At 44.0% G+C, this 25,523-nt stretch overlaps 1 protein-coding gene across 2 annotated transcripts in view; it reads left to right on the top strand.

Moving 5' to 3' along the window:
* Positions 1-25,523, top strand: part of LOC130115825 (ATP-binding cassette sub-family G member 4-like) — a 32,622-nt gene extending 7,099 nt beyond the window's left edge. For both annotated transcript variants that reach the window (XM_056283676.1, XM_056283675.1), the window contains 13 exons: positions 8,165-8,282; positions 8,850-8,982; positions 14,183-14,233; positions 20,444-20,589; positions 20,753-20,876; positions 21,573-21,687; positions 21,881-22,023; positions 22,148-22,246; positions 22,371-22,539; positions 22,915-23,015; positions 23,808-23,966; positions 24,463-24,581; positions 25,298-25,523. In XM_056283676.1, coding sequence (XP_056139651.1) covers positions 8,165-8,282; positions 8,850-8,982; positions 14,183-14,233; positions 20,444-20,589; positions 20,753-20,876; positions 21,573-21,687; positions 21,881-22,023; positions 22,148-22,246; positions 22,371-22,539; positions 22,915-23,015; positions 23,808-23,966; positions 24,463-24,581; positions 25,298-25,523 — 1,703 coding nt within the window. The remainder of the gene's footprint in view (positions 1-8,164; positions 8,283-8,849; positions 8,983-14,182; positions 14,234-20,443; positions 20,590-20,752; positions 20,877-21,572; positions 21,688-21,880; positions 22,024-22,147; positions 22,247-22,370; positions 22,540-22,914; positions 23,016-23,807; positions 23,967-24,462; positions 24,582-25,297) is intronic.

Raw genomic sequence — 25,523 nt, 5'->3', positions numbered from 1 at the left:
CCGTCCCACACCCGACTCTTTCATCCGGCCCACATGCCGCGTGGAATGATGGCACTTGGGCGGTCCGCTCCTGTTTGCCAGATCTGTGCCAGAACCAAGCCATAGCAATGCCGCATGTGCCACATATTTGCCAAAGGTGGCCCGTATTTGTTTGTGATATTTGGGCCATATTCACCATTTACCACACAGGCCACTTCAGGGTCACATCCAGATTACATGTTGCCAAGAGCACCGCATCTTTGCCAAAAAAGGCCACATTTGATTTGGCATATTTGGGCCATCTTTGCTATTATACATGTGAGCCACTTCAGGCTCACGTCCATTTTGTCAGGGCCAGAAGAAGGCCATCAGTACCGCATCATTGCCTGAAGTGGCCCAAATCCGGATGCTATCTGGGTTGGGACTCCTGACCAAGCTGGAGGTAACACAGGGATTCGAACCACCTTCCCCATGTTGGTAGGCAATGGAATAGACCACTATGCTACCCGGATGCCCCATATTTATTATTATTTAAGTAGTGTATTTCATGTGACAAATACCATGATCACAGATGAACTGCGTCATGGGCTACTCCGTTCGACTCTGCCCGGGTCAGCTGATTGTCATTGCGTTCGAAACACGTGTGTTGCCAACAGTGGAGTTGCAAACTACGCAAAATCAACAATCTTAACAGTTGAAGGATCCACCTTCCTTCTCTCTGGCATTATTTTTCCCCACCCACCCCTACTGTGCCTCTGATTGGCTAACCCTAACCCCAACCTTGACCATCCTAACCAACGGAGGCAACAAATGATAGCCAATCAGATGCAGAGTAGGATGGGTCTTCGCGAAATGCAGGCGAGGAAAAATAAGGCATCTCTCCATTTCTTTTGTCATTCATCGGCCGTTATAAACACAGATACCGATTTGTCTGCAATTAGCTCACATCGGCCAATAATATGGGCATACTGATCTATTGGTCGGGCTCTAGTTCAGTCAACAGTCATCATTTAAATGGCTCTGTCTGCTCTTATCAATCAATGTATGTCTGAGCCTGCATCCTCATCCCTAATTAGATGGAAAAGAGCCCCCCCTCGCTGTCTCACTCTCTCTCTCTCTCTCTCATACGCACTCTCTCACACACATAACACACAGACTTACTTTGTTGTCAGGGATACAGAAGCACCATCCAGGAAGAGGGATTCCTTCTGTGATGCTATTTTAGAGGGTTCCCACATTATTATTATTATTATTAGGCTTTTTTCTGAGTAGTTTTTCCTCATCCCTAATCATTCAAGGGTCTAATGACAGAGGTTGTTGTCTGTTGTCATTTAAAGCTACAGTATGTAAAGCTTTTTTGTTTATATTTCGTTTCAAAAAATACTTTACCGTGGACACATTGACTCACAGTCCGCTTGTGAGTGAGTTTCATAGACCAGTGCAGCAGCAGCGCAGAGACGTTCCCTTTTAGCGTTTCACAGTGAGCCTCGCCCATCTAACCCATCAGAGAAACTCATAGGGAAGGGGCGTACCTCCTGGCTGTCAATCATTGCATGCACAACAGTCAGCTGTTCTCGGGTGAAGCTCTGTTTACAGTATGGATGTCTCAATTGACTAAATGAAAATGGCTAGGGCTTCCGAGTAGCATAGCGATCTATTCCATTGCCTACCAACACGGGTTCGAATCTCCGTGTTACCTCTGGCTTGGTCGGGCATCCCTACAGATACAATTGTCTGTGGGTGGGAAGCCTGATGTGGGTATGTGTCCTGGTCCGGATCAGCAGGGGGGGTGGAGCAGCAACCGGGATGGCTCGTAAGAGTGGGTAATTGGACGGGTACAACTGGGGAGAAAAATGGGGGGGATGGCTAAACTTTAACTTTATAAATACTTCACCAGTAAGTAAATTGGTGCTTCACAACACAACAATGTGGGTGTAACTCAGAGTTTTGCCAGATATGATGAACAAACTCATACATGTGCATGAACCTGGTTTGGAGGGAGGGGTTACAGGACGGAAGAGAAGACAGAGAGAAAGGGGGGATTTTTTTTTTTTTTTGATTGTGTACTTTAAAAATCTGGCTCACTCTTGCTTGCTTCTCAAACATTGCATATTGTTGCTTTAATTTATCAACCGGTTTTTCATTGTATGTATTTAAGGACCTCAGCAACTATGATTTAGAACTGTAAACTTGACTTGACATTTAGCCTCAAGGACTTTTAAGACACTATCTCAAGTGCAGATCAAATATACACATACAGGTTTGGACTGAACAGAAACTGTAAAATGACAACAAAAAAAAATCCAAAATGAGGTCACGTGATAAAAACAAATAATTTGGTTTAACTTCTATGCTAGACTTCAGGATTAAAACTTAAAAATGTCCATTCCTAAATACATCATTTTGAAAAATCCATTGTAATTCTTGACTATCATCTGACCAGCTGTATGGTGGCTGCCCACTGCTCCTAGCTACACAACTAAGGCGGGTTAAACGCAGAGTGAATTTCATTGTATGTATGGACAAATAAAGTGTATTCTATTCTATTCTATTCTATTCTATTCTGTCAAGTTACCATAATGTCTTGCAGGTCACATGTTATACACATGTTATACACATGTTATACACTTTATAACATGTGTATAACATGCCATATGTTATGTCACTGACTGCTGATTCTCTCTCTCTTTCTCTCGCTCTCTCTCTCTCTCTCTCTCTCTCTCTCTCTCTCTCTCTCTCTCTCTCTCTCTCTCTCTCTCTCTCTCTCTCTCTCTCTCTCTCTCTCTCTCTCTCTCTCTCTCTCACTCACACATGTAAGCACAGAGCCATAACTAACTACACATATACACACACACAAGCTCACTATTGCCTGCATGAAGGCTTATGTATGCAGACTGTACACACAAAAAAAAGCATCAGCAGATGATGCCACAGGAAGTAATAGAGTAATAGGGACTCAAGGAGGACCCTATCAAGTGAATGATTTAGGAAGTGGGGTTTCCAGATGACAGGTTCCAAAGAGAAACAAAAAGTAACACAGTTTTCACTGGTAAACCTTTCATGTTGTCATGGTAGAAATGCCTCAGAATGACTGATGTTCCTGCTGTGACACTATGTAAGTGTGCATTAACAAAAACCTCCACTAGCAATATACAATATTGAATGTTATTGATCAGTCATCAACACCATATTCCCTGGCTATCCATGTTGTAAATAGTTCCTCAGGGAAAGCTGCTGTTACAGCTCAGGGTTCACACTTTTAATTGTCACTGAAACTGAAAATAGAAGTAAAATAGTGGTAACGTTTTGTTTTTTTTTTAAAGAAAGAAATTACAAAGTCAAATAATAATGATAATACATTGTATTTGTGGCTGCCTTTCAGAGCACTCAAGGACACCTTACAGAACACAGTAAAAAACAAGCAGCACTGTATCAGACAGCATAAAATCAAAACAAATCAGGGTAGACAATAAAAAGTTAATAGAACAGATAAGTATAAAATCATCATCTGCACAAAACTCAATGAAGCGTGGATCAGACTGAATATGCCAGTTTGAAAAGGTGCGTTTTGAGATGGGATTTGAAGGTTGAAAGAGAGTCAATGTTGTGAATTTCTTGTGGGAGAGAGTTCCATAGGCGGGGGGGCAGAGTGACTGAAGGCTCTAGACCCCATGGTAGTCAAGTGGGGCGATGGTGTAGTGGCATTAAATAATTAATAAAGTGACATTTAGGGATGCCAGAGGGGGTGGAGCAGTGACCGGGATGGCTCGGGAGTGTTGGGTGATTGGCCAAGTACAATTGGGGAGAAAAAGGGAGGAAAAAATCCACAAAAAAAGATTGATTTTTGAAAGAAAAAAAAAGACTGATTTTTGAAAAAGATTGAAAGATTGAAAAAAAGAATCAACTGATTGATCCATTGGTGTGTTAAAGGGTTTAAATAGCTGAAATTGGGGCTCACTTATTACTCTAGCTAGGGATTGGCTTTGTGCAGAGGCAAAAAACCGAGTTAAAAAGAATTGTGTGTTATTGTTAACTTTGTACTCTGACACTAACTCATGCTCATGCACACACACACACACACACACACACACACACACACACACACACACACACACACACACACACACACACACACACACACACACACACACACACACACACACACACACACACACACAGTGTTGATCTGTGTCACCAGTGCACTTGTTTTCCAGTATCCATGCACATACTCTAACTGGGGTCCACAGCATGAGTTTATGAACAGCATAAGTCTTACTCATGGCTGTCTGGATGCTACCAGCCATGGCAGGGGTACAAATCCTAGTTTTTACTCCACCGTCTTTATTTTCTATTGACTAAATGACAATCACAGCCACTGCTATGTTCTATTTAGGACTTTGAAGCAGGTTGTGTCATTTTAGCTCCACAGACAACCAAGAATATTGGTTTCCTGGACATCTGAAGATGTGAGCAGACTTACAGTCCTCTCAGAGGTAGTCAGTGCCAGCCCAGGCCCAGACCTGGTATTATACAATACATCATCACATCCACCAGCACTTTACCCGGGTAGTGTTACAGATTTGTTTGCAAGGCTTATATCAGACTATAAAGGCAACTTTAGCAGGAACTGATAAGAGCAGCAAGTTGCTCAAGAAAGGAGCATAATTCAACAAAGAAAAAAATAGCTGGCACAACTGGTGTGCGAGAAACCATTCAGTTCTGCTTTTACACTGTCAAATGTACTGTTTGTTGTGGTACAGCTCCAAGGTCAGCGGCATCAATTCAGCCAAAGGTCATTGTATTGAGTCCAGATCACTTGACTTGATAAAATGTCCAGAGCCACTGGACCACAACTCTGACTGTATTGTGGAAAATCCACGTGTATAAACTCACATCAGTGCATTTAAAATCACTGAGGACATTTCAGACACCCATCATGTTATATTGTGCCTATATATTGCATCACATTATTGAATACAAATGTCAGGCAGACTCATACATATTTACAGTTTTTCTGTTAAAAACTCCTCAATAATAAGCTGCATTCTCAAATAAGCAATTCAGTGTTTTCATTGACTGTAAGCACACAAAAAAAATTCCCACTTTTAAATTTAATATTTCTTACACAGTTTGCAGTTGTTGGCTGATTTAAGCTGTAACTTTAATGTCCAACTGTATCAGGATCTTGCAGTTTTGCAAGAACTTCACAATTTGAGTATGAAGCGTAAAGTGCGTAAAGATTATCCTCAACAGGGTACAGAAATGTCATTCACTACAAGGGTTAAATACAGCAATGGCTATACATTGACAGCCATGCCCAGAGTGTTCAGGATTCATTCCCTGTCGAATTGACAGTAGGGAATGGTTTTGCTTGTTGATAACGTGGAAATAAAAAGTAGCAAGACAAAAGTTCAGGAACTTCAGCATCTAGACTAAAAAACACATAACACACAACTGAAATATGGAGATTAGAGCATTAAAAAGCAGAAGATAAAGGCAATTTCCTCCTTTGATTCTTTTTCCTTCCTCCCCCTACCTTAGACATATGTTTGTTTGTTTCTTTTTTTGCTTGCTTCTTTGTTTTTTTGTTTTTTTGTATGAGCTGATATCTTTGTACTCCCTTAATAATGAGACCTTTAATTGTGTTGGTGAAGCCCATGGAGTCAAATCGAATCACAGGCAGATGACCAGAGAAAGTCCAAGACAATATTGTCAACCATGGATCTCATTTAGACACCTTTGAATTGTGTGAATACTAGTCGAGGATTATGGACATATTCTCATTACTACATCATATGTTTGCTCTATAAAACTAAATCAACCCAGTGTTCCTATTATGACAGTCCTGAAACGATTCCCTCGCCCATGTCTCTTTGACCTTGGTTTTTGAAAATAATTCCGCAATTGACTACTGATTTTGGGTTACGGACCTCGGACTATCTACAACGGAGCTATTTGGCTTTGACTGCTGCCTGGATTGCGATGCTGATTTTTGGAAGACGATTTATTTTTATTTCAAACATGTAACCCCCCCCCCCCAAAAAACCCCAAAAAACATAAAAATAAAACAGTGATAATAATAAAATGAAATGAACAATAAACCTATGCAAAAAACTTAATAAACAAATTCCCATAAACAACACAAATTCAATATTGCATGTTCAGCATACACTTATTTATTCTTACACCTTCTCCACTGCTCATCAGTTAACTCATAATCTTTATCTTATATATAATATGTAAACAATTATCCCAATTCTATGTACACCTGAAATATCACCCAGTGTCAATAATATGAAAGTTATCACAAACCATCCTCATCTCTAACCTCTTAAAAATATTTTTCTTACAACTTCTTGAACTGAAAAATGTTAATACTTTGCTTGCGTTCCACATCCAAACCATTCCACAAATTCATCCCAAACATCAACATACACATACTCTTCATAGTTGTACAAACAGAGTTTCTTTAAATGGTTTTTCCCAGGACTGCAATGCTGCTGGCCAGCTTTGTTTGCACATATTTTATATGAGGTTTCCGGCAGATTTTGTGGTCTTTTATCACACCTTATTTTCATATACTCTATGTTGACATTGTCTATCATCATTTGTACTTGTTTATTTTACAATTTCCAAACAACATTGTCTTTTTTTTGTTCAAATTTAATGATAATTTGTTTATTTCAAGTCACTTTTTTGATTTTCTCATTTCTGTTATGATCACCTCCAAAACTTGCTGTAAATTCTCCCCAGAACAGAAAATATTGGTGTCATCCACAAATAGAACACATTTCAATATTTTTGATACTCTGCATATATCATTTATGTACATAATAAACAATTTTGGGCCTAATACTGACCCCTGAGGGACTCCACAATTAATATCCATGCATGTTGATTTATGCTCACCTAGCTTCACAAATAGCTGCCTGTTTCTTAAATAGCTTCTCTACCAATTCAGCACAACTCCTTTGATACCATACCTTTCAAATTTATCAAGTAATATATTGTGATCAGTGGTATCAGAAGTTTTTGTTAGATCTATAAATATTCCTATTGATACTTTTTTTTGTCGAAATATTTAGCATTTTCTTCTATTAATTCAATGAATGCCAGAGATGTTGATCTTTTTGTTCTGAAACCATTCTGACTGTCAGTTAGAAATTTGTGTTTCTCAATTAATTTATCTAATCTGTCGGTAAAGACATCGACCCGGCTGGATCGCTCAGGTGGGGGTGTCTGATGTTAAGACCTGAAACACCTGATGACCCTGGGTTCATTGCTGACGATGTGTCCAGCTTGCACCACATAGTGTATCAAAGAACTATACACTACATTGTTCACTTGTATTGCCATATCTGAATTACTGTGTGGAGGTATGGGGTAACGCCTACAAAAGCCACCTCCATCCATTATGTATACTGCAAAAATGTTCATAAGGATAATAAACAGTGTAGGATTTTGCGAACACACCAACACGCTTTTTTTAAAGTCACATGCCTTGAAGTTCATGGATCTCGTAGAATTTTAACACAGCACAAATAATGTATGAAGCAAGAAATTATTTATTACCAGGTAATATACAAAAAATGTTCTTCGGCAGAGAGAGTGTTAAAAATTGTAGAGTGAAGTTTAATTCAAAGAAACTGTTCATACAACTATGAATAGTATGTGTATTTTGATCAGTGGGGTGAATTTGTGGAATAGTTTGGATGTGGAACTCAAGCAAAGTACACACATTATTCAGTTCAAGAAGATGTACAAAAAATTATTTTTAAAGAGGTATAGGGATGATGAAGGTTTGTGATAACTGTTTAAGTTTTGTATTACTGACACTGGGTGATATTTGCTTTGTACATATAATTGGGTTAATTGATAATAAATTGTATATAAGATAAAGATTATGAGTTAATTGATGAGTAGTGGAGAAGGGGTAGGAATAAATAATTGTATACATCCTTTTTGAGCATGTAATATTTAATTTGTTGTTTACGAGAATTTTTTTATTGAGTTTGTTGAATGGGTTTATTGTTCATTTCATTTTATCATTATTCTTGTTTTTATGTTTTTTTTTTTTTACATATTAAAAAAAAAATGAATCAAACCAAATCAAGCCATCTTTAAGCACTCAGTGTAAGTTCCAGCTGTCAACCCATGAATGATAAGCCTCTCCTGTTGTTTCCAGGTTTCAAAGCCTTGCTCAAGTGCTTGTCGGGCAGGTTTTGCAGCCGAGAACTGGTTGGAATCATGGGGCCTTCAGGGGCTGGGAAGTCCACCTTAATGAACATCCTGGCTGGATATAGGTGAGGGGCTAAGATCCTTTTCTGATCTGTGGTCATTCGTAATGAAACCATGATTACGCTAGCTTGCTAGTTACTATAACTCCGGCCTAAAACGCTCAAGATGTCAAGTTGTTTTACTGAATACCACAGCAGAACAAGTGTACTCCCTTCATTCCTGTGGTACGATTCAGTTTGGGCCATCTGGCACATACAAGCTTTTGAACTTGTGTGTATTACTGCATACAGCACATTCAATACATACCACTTGTGGCTCGACTTGAATTTAACACGAAAATGATTAGCTCAAATATGATTCATTCATTTTGCCCATCGTGAGTATCAATGTTACAAAAGAGAACAGGAATATGTAAAAATATTATAATTGTTATTATTATTGTTAATAATAATAATACAACAAATAATAATAATAATAATAGTGTTATTACATAACAGGCCAGTTTGAATGACCTTTTTGATATTTATGATTAATACAGGCATATTGGTTAACTGCTTTCAGTCTGGCATGTTCAGTTGAGTGTGTGTGTGTGTGTGTGTGTGTGTGTGTGTGTTTGGTGTCATTCCCTCTAGGGAAACAGGGATGAAGGGTCAGATCCTGGTGAATGGGAAGCCCAGGGACCTGAGGACCTTCAGAAAAATGTCCTGCTACATCATGCAGGATGACATGCTGCTGCCGCACCTTACTGTACGGGAAGCTGTGATGGTGAGGTTAATACGATATAACTCATGTTTGACTTGGGATGAATTCAAATCAAAAATCAAGCAGTGGCAGAAGATTACTTTTGGAGTGAAACTATCCATATTCAGTGAGGTACTAGTCTGTAGGAACTTGTGTTCTTAATGGTCCTGGAATTGACTTTCAGACCGTCATTTGGTTGTCTGTTAATTTATTTTTTTATCCAGCTGTCCTTCACACTTTGTCTCTTCTCAAACTACAATAATCGGATTTTTGACAAAATAGTGTATCTCATTACTGCATACCAGTTGTCTGTAGGGCACTTTCACAATTTCACTCATTAGGTCAGGGGTGAAGGGAACTGGATTGCTCATTCACAGTCTCACTACTGTATAGAATTTGACAAAACCGGGGAAAACCATGTATGAAAGCACATGATGCTGTATTTCCTTTGCTTCAAAACTGTATTTACTGTCTGGAAGAAGACATTAAATTTGCAGGACAAAATTCGTTTTAAAATATGGTCATCACTAGCATATAGAATCAGAATCATGTTTATTGGCCATGTAGGTTGCACTACATGGAATTTGACTCTGGTTTCATGGCTCTCTCAGTGTCATTAGTGCAAGTTTTAATGACAACAAAGTTGGTACAATTCTCGTTGCTCCACAAATTTGCATTGTGGACCATCAACGCCACATTTTGACTCTCTTGAAAGACTGTGTGCCACTTAAAACTACAATGCTGAAGATATTATATTTTGTTTAACTTATGGTATATATTGTGATACTGGTAATGGCAGTAACCTCCACAAATGTTTGACCACTCCTGATCCCTCAGATCCACGTTGTTCATTCATCTTGTCATCTACAACAACTTTGCTTCCTCTTCAACTTTGTTCCATATCGTTTTCCAAGTCCTAACAGACAATAACCATTTGAATTAACAACAACAAAATCATCCATGATTTATATATGTGGATTGGCTATCAATCTAAATATTGCCAGTTACAGAAAGCATCAAAAAGAACACTTTGTTACATGTTTACCTGGTAAATCTTTAGGATTGTAGCTTTGAAGCATCTTCGTTCAGTTTACAGATTGCCACAGAAGGTGACGTGATCGTTTTAGAAATCAAGTGAGGGGCACAGTATGTCCCTACAAAATGTTTTGGTATTATTTGGTCTTATCATTAACAAGGAGAGGGTCTTCACACCATTAGGTTACTTGAGCTAATTAAATATATAAAACTTTCCTTTATATTTTATTGTAGTCTGTGATTTAGTAAGTAAATAAACACATTTCAATAGGTTCAGTCCACTGAATGACAAATCTTTAGTGATAATCATTTTCTACCATAATTCATGATAACATTGTAAAAGTTTAGCCAGGGTGCAGGTGCATTTTTCCATTGGATAATGTTTACGTTTGTCTCATTTTGATCCTTTCAAAGGTATCTGCAAGCTGTGTTTTCCTCAAGTTTCAATAGTATGGCAACTTCAAAAGAAGAAAAGGCATGCATTTACCAAGACTCATTATACATGTGATAAACTAATTTTCAAGCGGTTTTTTTATGTTTTGAATGGTCATGTTGACTGTGATGACAAATGTTCATACCCACATTAATGGAATAATGGGCAGCACGGTGGCGCAGTGGTTAGCACTGTCGCCTCACAGCAAGAAGGTCCTGGGTTTGAACCCTGGGGTTGTCCAACCTTGTCCTCTGTTTGGAGTTTGCATGTTCTCCCCATGTCTGCGGTGGGTTTTCTCTCGGAAACATGCATGTTAGGGTTTATACTCCTGTCTGTGCCCCTGAGCATGGCAATGGGAAAAGAACTGGAGTTAGTCCCTGGGCTCTGCATGAAGGTGGCACAGCTCACTGCTCTGAGCTACACAGATCATAGCTTGGATGGGTTAATTTGCAGTGACTGAATTCCCCAAGGGGATTAATAAAGGAAACTCATTAGCTGCTAATGATGCTTAGCAGCTGATGAGTGTGAGACGCACTAAACAGGCCTGTACTGCAGTGTATTAAAACTTTTTTTCCTATATTTGTGTTGATATTCCGCTCCTAATTAGTTGAGCACTCACGACACCATTGACGGTTCGAAGGGGAAAAAAACTGCTATATATACACTCACCGGCCACTTTATTAGGCACACCTGTCCAACTGGTCGTTAACGCAAATTTCTAATCAGCCAATCACATGGCAGCAACTCAATGCATTTAGGCATGTAGACATGGTCAAGACGATCTGCTGCAGTTCAAACCGAGCATCAGAATGGGGAAGAAAGGTGATTTAAGTGACTTTGAACGTGGCATGGTTGTTGGTGCCAGACGGGTTGGTCTGAGTATTTCAGAAACTGCTGATCTACTGGGATTTTCACGCACGACCATATCTAGGGTTTACAGAGAATGGTCCGAAAAAGAGAAAATATCCAGTGAGCGGCAGTTCTGTGGGCGAAAATGCCTTGTTGATGCCAGAGGTCAGAGGAGAATGGCCAGACTGGTTCGAGCTGATAGAAAGGCAACAGTAACTCAAATAACCACTCATTACAACCGAGGTATGCAGAAGAGCATCTCTGAACGCACAACACGTCAAACCTTGAGGCAGATGGGCTACAGCAGCAGAAGACCACACCGGGTGCCACTCCTGTCAGCTAAGAACAGGAAACTGAGTTTACAATTCGCACAGGCTCACCAAAATTGGACAATAGAAGATTGGAAAAACGCTTGCCTGGTCTGATGAGTCTCGATTTCTGCTGCGACATTCGGATGGTAGGGTCAGAATTTGGCGTCAACAACATGAAAGCATGGATCCATCCTGCCTTGTATCAACGGTTCAGGCTGGTGGTGGTGGTGTAATGGTGTGGGGGATATTTTCTTGGCACACTTTGGGCCCCTTAGTACCAATTGAGTATCGTGTCAACGCCACAGCCTACCTGAGTATTGTTGCTGACCATGTCCATCCCTTTATGACCACATTGTTCCCATCTTCTGATGGCTACTTCCAGCAGGATAACGCGCCATGTCATAAAGCTCGAATCATCTCAGACTGGTTTCTTGAACATGACAATGAGTTCACTGTACTCAAATGGCCTCCACAGTCACCAGATCTCAATCCAATAGAGCACCTTTTGGATGTGGTGGACCGGGAGATTCGCATCATTGGAGTGCAGCCGACAAATCTGCAGCAACTGCGTGATGCTATCATGTCAATATGGACCAAACTCTCTGAGGAATGTTTCCAGTACCTTGTTGAATCTATGCCACGAAGGATTAAGGCAGTTCCGAAGGCAAAAGGGGGTCCAACCCGGTACTAGCAAGGTGTACCTAATAAAGTGGCCAGTGAGTGTATATATATACAGTGCATCCTGAAAGTATTCACACCCCTTCACTTGCCCCACATTTTGTTATGTTACAGCCTTATTCCAAAATGGATTAAATTCCTTTTTTTCCTCATCAATCTACATACAATACCCCATAATGACAAAGTGAAAAAGGTTTTGTAGAAATTTTTGCAAATTTATTAAAAATAAAAAACTGAAATATTGCATGTACATAAGTATTCACACCCTTTACTCAGTACTTGGTTGAGGCACCCTTGGCAGCGATTACAGCCTCAAGTTTTCTTGGGTTTGAAGCTACAAGCTTGGCACACCTATATTTGGGGTATTTCTCCCATTCTTCTCTGCAGATCCTCTCGAGCTCTGTAAGGTTAGATGGGGAGTGTCGCTGCACAGCTATTTTCAGGTCTTTCCAGAGATGTTCAATGGGGTTCCAGTCTGGGCTCTGGCTGGGCCACTCAAGGACATTCACAGACTTATCCCGAAGCCACTCCTTCGTTGTCTTGACTGTGTGCTTAGGGTCGTTGTCATGTTGAAAGGTAAACCTTCGCCCCAGTCTGAGGTCCTGAGCACTCTGGAGCAGGTTTTCATTAAGGATCTCTCTGTACTTTGCTCCATTCATCTTTCCCTCGATCCTGACTAGTCTCCCAGTTCCTGCTGCTGAAAAACATCCCCACAGCATGATGCTGCCACCACCATGCTTCACTGTAGGGATGGTATTAGCAAGGTGATGAGAGGATCCTGGTTTCCTCCAGACGTGATGTTTGGCATTCAGGCCAAAGAGTTCAATCTTGGTTTCATCAGACCAGAGAATCTTGTTTCTCATGGTCTGAGAGTCCTTTAGGTGCTTTCTGGCAAACTCCAAGCGGGCTGTCACGTGCCTTTTACTGAGCAGAGGCTTCCGTCTGGCCACTCTACCACTAAGGCCTGATTGGTGGAGTGCTGCAGAGATGGTTGTCCTTCTGGAAGGTTCTCCCATCTCCACAGAGGAACGCTGGAGCTCTGTCAGAATGACCATCGGGTTCTTAGTCACCTCCCTGACCAAGGCCCTTCTCCCCCGATTGCTCAGTTTGGCTGGGCGGCCAGCTCTAGGAAGAGTCCTGGTAGATCCAAACTTCTTCCATTTGCAAATGATGGAGACCGCTGTGCTCTTCGGGACCTTCAAAGCTGTAGACATTTTTTTGTACCCTTCCCCAGATCTGTGCCTCGTTACAATCCTGTCTCGGAGGTCCACAGACAATACCTTCGACCTCATGGCTTGGTTTCTGCTCTGACATGCACTATCAACAGTGGGACCTTATATAGACAGGTGTGTGCCTTTCCAAATCATGTCCGATCAGTTGAATTTACTACAGGTAGACTCCAATCAAGATGTAGAAACATCTCAAGGATGATCAGTGGAAACAGGATGAACCTGAGCTCAATTTTGAGTGTCATAGCAAAGGGTGTGAATACTTATGTACATGGAATATTTCAGTTTTTTATTTTTAATAAATTTGCAAAAAAATCTACAAAACCTTTTTCAGTTTGTCGTTATGGGGTATTGTGTGTAGATTGATGAGAAAAAAAGTAATTTAATTCATTTTGGAATAAGGCTGTAATATAACAAAATGTGGGGAAAGTGAAGGGGTGTGAATACTTTTCAGATGCACTGTATATAGCTGATGCAGTTTCCTTTTAGTTCTAACTTCTTCACTCTCTTATCATGAAAACTTTGGCAGTGGTATACAAAAGATTTTTTGATTTCAGAGAGAGTTTGAGTTTCGTGTTGATGCAAAAATCGGTCCATGATTTTGGGAACACTTCCTACAGATGTTTACTGTGTGTACGTGCTAAATGGCATATATATTTCATTAATGTTATTTTTTCTTCTCACTTCAGGTTTCAGCCAACTTAAAGCTAAGTGAAACTATAGAAGTGAAGAAAAAACTGGTGAGTGCAATGCCAAATATCTCAGAATCCAAATGATGTTTAGTGGCCATGTAAGTTTGCACATACATGGAATTTGACTCTGGTTTCGTGGATTTCTCAGTGTACTTAACATAGAATAACAACACTGCAACACAACAATCTTCAGATATATATACACAAGGATTGGCATATAAAGTGAAATAAGAGGTGATAAAGTGCAATGGTGCAGAGAATATATCAGAGATGCTGAAAGGGATGTTAGCATATCTACGAGTAAAAAGTGATTTAACGTTGTCCCATTATGACCATTTGGAAAAAGTCTATAATTTACTGTAATTGATCAAACAGGCCCCATGAATAATTAAAGTGACCACCATCAAGAGTTGACTTCAAAATGACGAATGGTGATAGCAAAATACCGGTGTTACAGTTGTCATAAAGTTTGGGATATATGTTAAATTCACTTAGAATGCATACACACAAAGATATTTCATAACTAACCTGCAAGAGGTGTTGCAAATCCTAAAAAAAAGTTGTGCTTTTACATCATTAAAATCTGTCAAAGGTTTTGCGGTACAATCAGTTAAAGATGTAGTAAATAAGAAATAAGAGAAACGAGGTTTAGCAAACATGCAAAACAATTTCAAAACATGCCACCGCTTCACAAAGAAAATGTACCTCCCCAATCTCATCAATCAATTGGTACAAACTATACTGGCAAAATGTTTCTGTGTCATCTAGTTACTCTTCTGTCCACCTTGTCCATCCTTATGCAGCTCTATGTGGAATATATTCAGAATTGGATGATATCTGTCTTGTCTTTCTGACCTGTTGGGGGTGCCAGTTATTTTCTGAACTAACTCTCTGAGTCATCTCTCCATTTACGCCTCCAAAACATTTATAATTTTTTCTGTAATAATCAAATATTTGCTGTATTTTCTTTTCTTATTGGTGAGGCAGTTAAAACAGATATCAAGGTGTCCAGGTAGCGTGGCTGTCTATTCTGTTGCCTACCAACACAGGGATTGCTGGTTTGAATCCCCGTGCTACCTCCGGGTTGGTTGGGCGCCCCTACAGACATAATTGGCCATGTCTGCGGGTGGGAAGCCGGATATGGGTATATATCCTGGTCACTGCACTAGCGCCTCCTGTGGTCGGTTGGGGCACCTGTTCGGGGGGGGAAGGGGAACTGAGGGGAATAGCATGATCCTCCCACACGCTACGTCCCCCTGGTGAAACTCCTCACTGTCAGGTGAAAAGAAGCAGCTGGCAACTCAACATGTATCGGAAGAGGCATGTGGTAGTCTGCAGCCCTCCCCAGATCGGCAGAGGGGGTGGCTCGGAAGAGTGGGGTAATTGGCCAAGTACAATAGGGCAGAAAAAGGGGGTAAATTCACAAAACAAATCTCAAATATGAGGATGTCTTCAGTTGTGTAAAAAAAGAAGGGCTGGGTAATAATTCAATATGATCATTTATCCTCTTCCAATGGGGATGACTTTGGGAAATTGTCAAATTGTGATACTGTGGTGACCCACATCTATATAACTAGAGACATTCACCTAAGAGAGAATGCACTTCCGCTTCCGGTCCAGAGAGTTCAGTGTCGTTGTCGAATATATGACATGTAAAGTTGGAGCTAGTAAACTACCTCGACTACGTCTACTCTCACGTCTCCTGTCTCGTTGTTTTCTAACTCCACATTGGTGACCCCGACGTGATCGAACAACTAATACGAGTATGTTTGACAACGACGACGCCGGTGCTAACAACATGGCTATTGCTAACGCTAGCATTTACACCGCTACTGTGAAGCTACCCGACTTTTGGCAGCATAATCCACGGCCGTGGTTTCAACATGTGGAAGCCCAGTTCCAGCTGAGAGGGATAACGCAGGATGCAACGCAGTACTTCTACGTAGTGGCGGCGTTAGACGCATCGACAACGGCGCGAGCAATGACACTGTTGGAAGCTCCGCCAGCTGCTGGCAAGTACGATGCTATAAAGACATTCCTCCTGAAACTATTTGAACTGTCGGAGCTGGAGAAGGCAGACCGTTTACTGTCCCCGAATGGCCTCGGCGACGGCAAACCGTCTGAGTTAATGGAAAAAATGCTGTCTGTGCTGGGATCGGCTGATCCGGCCTTTCTTTTCACACACATTTTTCTGAGGCAGCTCCCCGCACCTGTACGCACAGCACTGGCCAGTTCTCCTCTCGCCGCCTCCAAGGACTACCGTTCTCTGGCTGCTGAAGCAGACAGGGTTTTCCTGGCCAACCGGCAACAGTTTGTGCATGCCCTGCTACCCCACCAGACCGCCCCACCACCACCTGTGTACGACTATATGGACACCGCGGCTGCGGTGACAGCCCGCCGCCAACCTGACGACGGGCTCTGTTATTACCATGCCAGGTTTGGGGCAAAAGCAAAACGGTGTCGCAAACCCTGCAGTTACAGGGTTCAGGGAAACGCCAAGGCCGGCGCTTGTTAACGGCTATGGGCGCCGGCCGTGACTGCAAGCTGTTGTTCATCAGAGACTCCTTGTCGGGCCGGCGGCTGCTGGTTGACTCTGGCGCTCAACGCAGCATACTACCAGCACAAGCTGTGGACACGATGACCGACAGTCGCGGCCCCCAGATGGACGCCGCCAACGGCACGTCCATTCGGACGTACGGTATCAGACATGTGGACGTGTGTTTTGGCGGCCGACGTTTCGGCTGGGACTTTGTGATGGCTGCTGTATCCACCCCGCTCCTAGGTGCGGATTTCCTCTGTGCTTTCAACCTGCTGGTGGATGTTAAAAACTGTCGCGTGATTGATGCCGTCTCTTTTGCGTCATACCCCTGCACGCTTGGGGGCGCTGGAGCGCTGTGCCTCGCTAACACACTCTCCACCGGGGATCCATACCAACGCCTGCTCGCAAATTTCCCCGAGCTGACCACACCCACCTTCTCCTCGGCGGTGGCCAAGCACGGCGTGGAACATCATATCACCACAGTGGGGCCCCCAGTTTACGCCCGGGCCCGACGCCTCGACTCGGCCAAGCTCGCAATAGCCAGGGAGGAGTTTTCGACTATGGAGCGCCTCGGCATTGTCCGCCGTTCTGACAGCCCGTGGGCTTCCCCTCTTCACATGGTTACTAAGGCCAACGGGGGTTGGCGCCTGTGCGGGGACTACCGTCGCCTAAACAATGCCACGACCCCCGACCGGTACCCCATACCGCACATACAAGATTTCTCTACCCACCTGGCGGGCGCTGCCATCTATTCCAAAATCGACTTAGTGCGGGGGTATCACCAAGTGCCGGTCCACCCACTGGATGTCCCAAAAACGGCTGTCATCACACCCTTTGGGCTCTTTGAGTTTTTACGTATGCCTTTCGGCCTTAAAGGGGCGGCGCAGACGTTTCAGCGCCTTATGGATTCTGTGCTCCGTGACATGCCATTTTTGTTTGTGTACTTAGACGACATCCTCGTGGCCAGCGCGTCGGCGGAGGAACACATGACGCACCTCAGACAGCTGTTTGACAGGCTCAGCGAACACGGCCTCATCATCAACCCAGCTAAGTGTCAGTTCGGGGAGTCGTCCATCACCTTCCTCGGGCACCACATCACTCCACAGGGGGCCGTTCCCCTCCCTGCCAGGGTTGAGGCTGTCACCATGTTCCCCCGCCCCCGCACTGTACAGTCGCTGCAGGAATTCCTGGGCATGGTGAACTTTTATAACCGTTTCCTGCCCCGTGCCGCCCACATCATGCGTCCCCTGTATGAGGCCCTGCGGGGTAAGAAGTCTAAGGACGAGCTGGACTGGTCTTCGGGGATGGACGAGGCTTTTGTGGCCGCCAAGACCGCGCTGGCCAACGCTGCGCTGCTAGCTCACCCGTCGCCTGCCGCCCCCATAGCCCTTACAACGGATGCCTCCGACTACGCCGTGGGGGCCGTGTGTGAGCAGTGGGTGGGGGGGGGCTGGCAGCCGTTGGCGTTCTTCAGTAAACAACTCCGTGAGAGCGAGCGCAAATACAGCACCTTTGATAGGGAACTACTGGGTCTCTTCCTCGCAACCAGACACTTTAGGTTCCTATTGGAGGGCCGACAGTTCACCGCTTTCGTGGACCACAAACCGCTGACGTTCTGTATGGCCAAAACCTCAGAACCGTGGTCTGGGCGTCAGCAGCGTCATCTCGCGGCGGTTTCCGAGTTTACCACGGACATACAACACGTGTCGGGCAAGGATAACTCCGTCGCCGACTGCCTTTCACGGGCGGTTGTTAACGCCGTTCACTTGGGACTCGACTACGCCGCTATGGCAGCGGACCAAGCCAAGGACGCGACCGTTCAAGACTACCGGTCGACCCCTACGGCGCTACGGCTGGAGGACGTGACGTTCGACGCGGCCAACACCACCCTCCTCTGTGACATCTCCACCGGTCAACCGCGCCCCCTGGTGCCTACTTCCTGGCGGCGCCGAGTTTTCGACACCGTCCACGGCCTTTCCCACCCGGGAGTGAAGGCCTCGACCAAATTGGTGAGCGTCAAGTTTGTTTGGCCTGGGCTCCGTAAGGATGTTAGAGCCTGGGCCGGCTCTTGTGTGGCGTGCCAACGCGCCAAGGTGCACCGCCATACCAAGGCCCCTTTGGCGCCGTTTGTGGTTCCAGAGAGGCGGTTTGACCACGTCAATGTTGACCTGGTGGGTCCCCTGCCCCCCTCCCGTGGTTATACGTTCCTCCTCACTATTGTGGACAGGGCCACCAGGTGGCCAGAGGCTATTCCCTTGTCCTCCACGACGGCAGCAGAGGTAGCACGGGCGTTCATCGGCTGCTGGGTGGCCCGTTTCGGCACACCGGGTGACATCACGAGCGACCGGGGCTCCCAGTTTACCTCGGAGCTCTGGACGGCGGTCGCTGAGCACCTGGGGATGAAGATCCACCGCACTACGGCGTACAACCCGCAGAGCAACGGACTTTGTGAGCGGTTCCATCGGGACATGAAAGCCGCTCTGCGGGCAAGCCTCACTGGCTGCGACTGGATGGACCGGCTCCCATGGGTCATGCTCGGCCTGCGTTCGGCCCCGAAGGAAGACCTCCAGACCTCCTCCGCTGAGCTGGTGTATGGCCAGCCCCCGCGAGTTCCGGGGGAGTTTCTTCCGGATGCTACGACTCCCTGGTCGGCCGCCTCTCACCTCAGTGCGTCCCGGAGCGCTGCCGGTGCCTTCGCTCCCGTTCCGATGTCTCAACACTGCCTCCCCCGGTCCTACGTCCCCAAGGATCTGCCATCGGCGAGGTACGTCTTCATTAGGCACGACAGCCATCGGTCCCCGCTGCAGCCCCCATACGACGGGCCCTTCCGTGTCCTGGAGGCGGGGGATAAGAACTTTGTGGTGGACATGGGGGGCAGGCCGGAGTGGGTCGCTATAGACCGTCTCAAGCCTGCTCACTTGGACATTGGGGAGCCAATGCAATTGGCCCTACCCCCGCGGCGGGGACGCCCTCCTAGGTCGGCCCCGGCACCTGCCTCTGTTCCTGCTTCGGCCCCGCCTATGGCCCGGGTTTCGGGCCCCATCTGTTTCCCCTCCTGTGAAGCGCAGCCGTTATGGCCGCAGGGTCCACCCCCCGACTCGTCACTTGTTTTCCCCGTGACTTTGCACTATGTCATTGACTGTTCTGTTGTAGAGTCTATTTTTATGTTCATGAGTTGCGCTTTTGCTGTTTTGCATTGTTTTGTGTAGGTGAATTCTGGGGGGGCCTGTGTGGTGACCCACATCTATATAACTAGAGACATTCACCTAAGAGAGAATGCACTTCCGCTTCCGGTCCAGAGAGTTCAGTGTCGTTGTCGAATATATGACATGTAAAGTTGGAGCTAGTAAACTACCTCGACTACGTCTACTCTCACGTCTCCTGTCTCGTTGTTTTCTAACTCCACAATACACCATTTTGTTGTCTAAATTAATGATAGTGAGAGTCTATCACCAAAGATTTCTCACCAAATGAGATCTGAAATATTTGAGTGAAGATAATATGAAAATTAGTTTTGATTTGATATACTTTTCCTTACCAAACAGCCCATTGTGATAAATTCCAGTCAGATTCTTAGGTGTTGTATTTTCACATATGCAAGCAGATATTTGATCCGTATCGATATCATGTAAAAATTCATATTATTACCTTGATGATGATGATATTTTCCATATTGCCTGGAACAGAATCAGAGTTAAAGTAAAATTCTCTCTCTCCAGGTAAATGAGATCCTGACAGCCCTTGGTCTTCATGAGTGTGCTCACACCCGTACCAACTCGCTCTCGGGGGGTCAGTGTAAGCGGCTGGCCATTGCTCTCGAGCTAGTCAACAACCCTCCTGTCATGTTTTTTGACGAACCCACCAGGTGAGATGGATACTATTGCAGATAATCAAACATTATAGTCACAAAGCTTTGGGCAAAGCACTTGTAAATGAGGTAAATGTGTGGGGTGCATTTGATAAAAAGGCTATTCTACTGCATTACTTACCAGCAACTAAGTCCCCCTCAACCTTGTCTCTCTGCTCAGTGGATTGGACAGTTCGTCATGCTACCAGGTGGTCTCGTTGATGCGTTCTTTGGCTCTGGGGGGACGAACTATCATTTGTACAATCCACCAACCCAGTGCTAAACTCTTTGAGATGTTTGACAAGGTACACTCCAACCCACTGTACACTATTTACCGATAACAAACTGGGAAATTGGAGGATGGATGGATGAGTGGATGGGTAGATGGGTGGGTGGATGGATAGAAGCTCAACATTTGGGCATCCGGGTAGCGTAGCGGTCTATTCCGTTGCCTACCAACACGGATTGCTGGTTCGAATCCCAATGTTACCTCCAGCTTGGTCAAGCGTCCCTACAGACACAATTGGCCATGTCTGCGGGTGGGAAGCCGGATGTGGGTATGTGTCCTGGTCACTGCACTAGCGACCCATCTGGTCGGTCAGGGCACCTGTTCAGGAGGGGGGGGGACTAGGGGGAATAGCGTGATCCTCCCACGTGCTACATTCCTCTGGTGAAACGCCTCACTGTCATGTGAAAAGAAGCGGCTGGCGACGCCGCATGTATCGAAGGAGGCAGCCCTCCCTGGATCGGCAGAGGGGATGGAGCAGGGACCGGGACAGCTTGGAAGAGTAGGGTAATTTGCCGGATTCAATTGGGGAGAAAAAATAAAATAAAATAAATAAGTTCAACATTTTTTTTTTATTTTGAGAATATTGCAATAGCAGCAAACCTTTGCAAAACTACATCCAATTCCTTTTGAGATCAAAAATTATGGAGAAGTCTTGAAGGTCTGTATTGTCATTAACATGTGAGTCCAACTAAATAATCATGTCCCTCCGCAGCTGTATATTCTGAGCCAAGGTCAGTGTATCTACAAGGGCAGTGTCCCTTACCTCATCCCCTACCTTAAGACTTTGGGCCTCCATTGTCCTACCTACCATAACCCTGCAGACTTCAGTACGTTCCCTTGAGTGGTATTACTGCTTCTGTCACACTTAAGTGATATACACTGCATGATTTTGTTGCTTACAGAGTACAATTAAATTAAAGTCTATCTCATTATGTTAAGTTAGAGGCGATCAAAGACGGAGAAAAAGCTAACATGAAACGTTTTTTATCTCTTCCCTTTGTCTCGCTCTTGATCTCTAAGTCATTGAGGTGGCATCGGGAGAGTATGGGGACTTGAACCCAGTGCTCTTTGAAGCCGTGCAGGGTGGAATGTGTGCCTTAGAGGAGAAGAAGAACCAGTGCGATAAGATAGGCCCCTCAGTCTGTGCAACTGTGTGCCCCAAGGTGGGTGATGGAGCATACATTGTGCAGTCCACTATACCACAGTTTCATGAGGTGGAATCAGGGACAGTTACTGTCGGGATTTTTTTTCCCGTTGACATTGATTTCTCCTGCTTTGTTTTCCCAGGACTCAGGTCACATAGAGAGCCATACATTTGCCACTAGCACACTGACGCAGTTCTGCATCCTGTTCGAGAGAACGTTCATATCTACATGTCGAGATCAAGTACGTAACTGCAGAATCTGATTGATTATTTCAATTTGAGTCACTCAACCAATCCAGCTGTTAAGTCAAAGATAAGTTACTTAAAATGGAAAGAATAACATTTGAGCCATTGTTCCATTTCCAGGTGTTGACCCACCTCAGACTGATGTCCCACATCCTCATAGGTGTGTTAATCGGCTTGCTATACCTGAACATAGGCAACGATGCAAGCAAAGTCCTCAACAACACCGGATTCCTCTTCTTCTCTATGCTCTTCATCATGTTCGGAGCACTCATGCCAACTGTGTTAACCTGTGAGTGTTGTGAACTTTTACAGACAGAAGGAGAGATGAAGGGAGTTGCATGCCAAGCTATCTAATTCCTGTCCATCTTGATTCAACCTAACCCAAACCACCATACTACTCATCCTTCACGACTTCTGGTTTGTTAAAATGGCTTCAGTCTATATATAGACTTTGTACAATATTCAGGAGATCGGAGAGGCAAGGGAGGATTTGGGTCATTGTCTAATGAAAGTGGATCAAGGTTTATGTCATTTGTTCAAACAGTCAGACCACTTAAGCAGCCGCTGAACTAAGATCCCATTTTCATATCCTAAGATATCAGTAATAATGATGCTGAGTGCTACTGTTGCTTTTTGTAAGTAACATTCATGTACCACCTTCTAGTTCCCCTGGAGACGTCTGTGTTCCTGAGGGAACATCTGAACTACTGGTATAGTCTGAAGGCGTACTACCTGGCCAAGACCATGGCTGATATTCCATTCCAAGTGAGTTGTGTGTGTGTGTGTGTGTGTGTGTGTGTGTGTGTGTGTGTGTGTGTGTGTGTGTGTGTGTGTGTGTGTGTGTGTGTGTGTGTGTGTGTGTGTGTCAGCCAAGACCATGGCTGATATTCCATTCCAAGTGAGTTGTGTGTGTGTGTGTGTGTGTGTGTGTGTGTGTGTGTGTGTGTGTGTGTGTGTGTGTGTGTGTGTGTGTGTGTGTGTGTGTGTGTGTGTGTGCAGGAGGTGTCCTGAGAACTGGCAAACTCTTAACGCCACATAAAACTCCATATGGTGAAACAGTGCAACCTAGTGGTACAATGCTGCTTTGCAACAGAGCTCACACTGCCTGTATTCTTGCAAGCCAGACCACTTTCACAAGGTGATCAAGAGTTCACCGTGACAAACTGTTATGAAACAGGTCTGGCTCACAAACAACACTTCAAGCTTTACTGTAGCGTTTGGCTCCTTAGCCATGTAAACACTGTAAATGAGACTCAGGTCTCACTAAAAGGCACTGATGATATTTATTTTGCTATCTTAAAAGGGATAATGGCAGCATCAATATTTATTTTATCCAGCGGGAAAGTGAAAAGTAAAATCTTGCCCTACAGTAATTATGGACTTTGTTAACTGTTGTGGACCTCTTGTGAATGTTGTCAGCTGTGTTGCACACTGTTTTGTTTCTGTCTTGACTGTATTTCCCTCAAGACATGAAATGTTATCATCTCTTAAGTCATAAAAGTCAAGATTTGTAGTGCTGTCATAAAGGAAAAATAACAAAGGTGTTGTTTATTGCAGGTAATTTGCCCCATCATGTACTGCAGCATAGTATACTGGATGACAGAGCAGCCTCCTGAGGCCAGCCGCTATCTGCTTTTCATAGCCCTGTCAACCTGTACTGCGCTGGTAGCCCAGTCCTTAGGCCTGCTAGTTGGGGCAGCCTCAACCTCCCTACAGGTACTGGACTTTTCTAGGGACTGCTTTTTCAGTTTTTATTGTTCTTAACTCATCTGTTTAACTATATACATTCCAGTAAGAAGGCTCTTATTTTTTTAATGTCAAAACCAGCTGACTTTATATGGTCTTTTGTGGTGTTTACTTTAAAAATCGAGGGTTCGCTGATACACAAATTTACCAATAAGTGACGTTCAACATTCATGGCTCGTGTATTAGAACAAATCATGGGGGTCAAGAACATTTTGTGAACTGGATATTGATATTGCTCTCAAAACAAATTTAATATAAGTTCAGCAAAAGTTAAAAGGATGTTCTGGCATGAGGGCTGTTGGCTTATATCGCACAAATAACATCCAATTTCCCAGAAAGCTGAATCAGTTCATCCAGACACAATGTTTAGATGAACTGATTCGACTTTCCTGGGTTTGCTTGCCTGGCTTGTTGAGCATGCATCAAGACATAACATTCAGTATTTTCTTCATGCATCTGTTGACAGGTGGCTACATTTGTTGGCCCTGTCACGGCTATCCCAGTGCTTCTCTTATCTGGATTCTTTGTCAACTTTGACACCATCCCTAAGTACCTGCAGTGGAGCTCTTATGTATCCTATGTCAGGTGTGTACCACTGTTGTTCATACACGGTCTCTTTCATAGGTGTAAAGATCACAAAAAAGTACATTGTGGCACGGTGGCTCAGTGGTTAGCACTGTTGCCTCACAGCAAGTAGGTCCTGGGTTCAAACCCCAGGGTTGTCCAACCTTGGGGGTCATCCCAGGTTGTTCTCTGTGTGGAGTTTGCATGTTCTCTCCATGCCTGCATGAGTTTTCTCTGGGTGCTCCGGTTTCGTCCCACCATCAAAAAGACATGCATGTTAGGGTTAATACTCCTGTCTGTGTCCCTGATCAAGGCAATGGAAAGAAGAACTGGAGTTGGTCCCCAGGTGCTGCACAGCGGCTGCCCACTGCTCCTAGTTACACAATTAGGATGAGTTAAATGCAGACCATAATTTCCCTATGGGTATCGATAAAGTATCTCAAAATCAAAAAAATTGCTGCCATTTTATCGTTGTTATTGTGTACTGGTAAATTTGTAGAACCCGAGATGTTTTAGGTACCCAGGATACCCACCATTTCTTGTAATAACTTATCAAACTTTTTCAGTGTATACTGTCAGACCAAGAGTTATAATATTCAACCTAACCACGTATAATCACATGTTCATTTTAGTTTTGATTCATTTCTGAGTTCTCACAACTTGTAATCAATAAACAAGGGACTTTAAATACTTTTACCTTTATTAGTTTGCGCTGATGTTTATTCTTTCTTCCACAGGTATGGCTTTGAAGGAGTGATCCTGTCCATTTATGGGATGAACCGATCAGAGTTGGAGTGTCCAACGAAGGTGTGTAAATTCCAGCAGCCAGAAGAGGTTCTCCAGCTACTTGATGTGGAGGATGCCAAGCTGTACATTGACTTCATCGTCCTGGGCATTTTCTTTGTCATCCTACGACTGGCCACCTACCTCATCCTCCGCTACAAGGTCAAGTCGGAGCGATAG

This window comes from Lampris incognitus, chromosome 7 (assembly GCF_029633865.1).
Source record: "Lampris incognitus isolate fLamInc1 chromosome 7, fLamInc1.hap2, whole genome shotgun sequence".
Lineage (NCBI taxonomy): Eukaryota > Metazoa > Chordata > Actinopteri > Lampriformes > Lampridae > Lampris > Lampris incognitus.
Note: the sequence above shows the minus strand (reverse complement) of the source record. Positions and strands in the feature narration are given on the sequence as shown.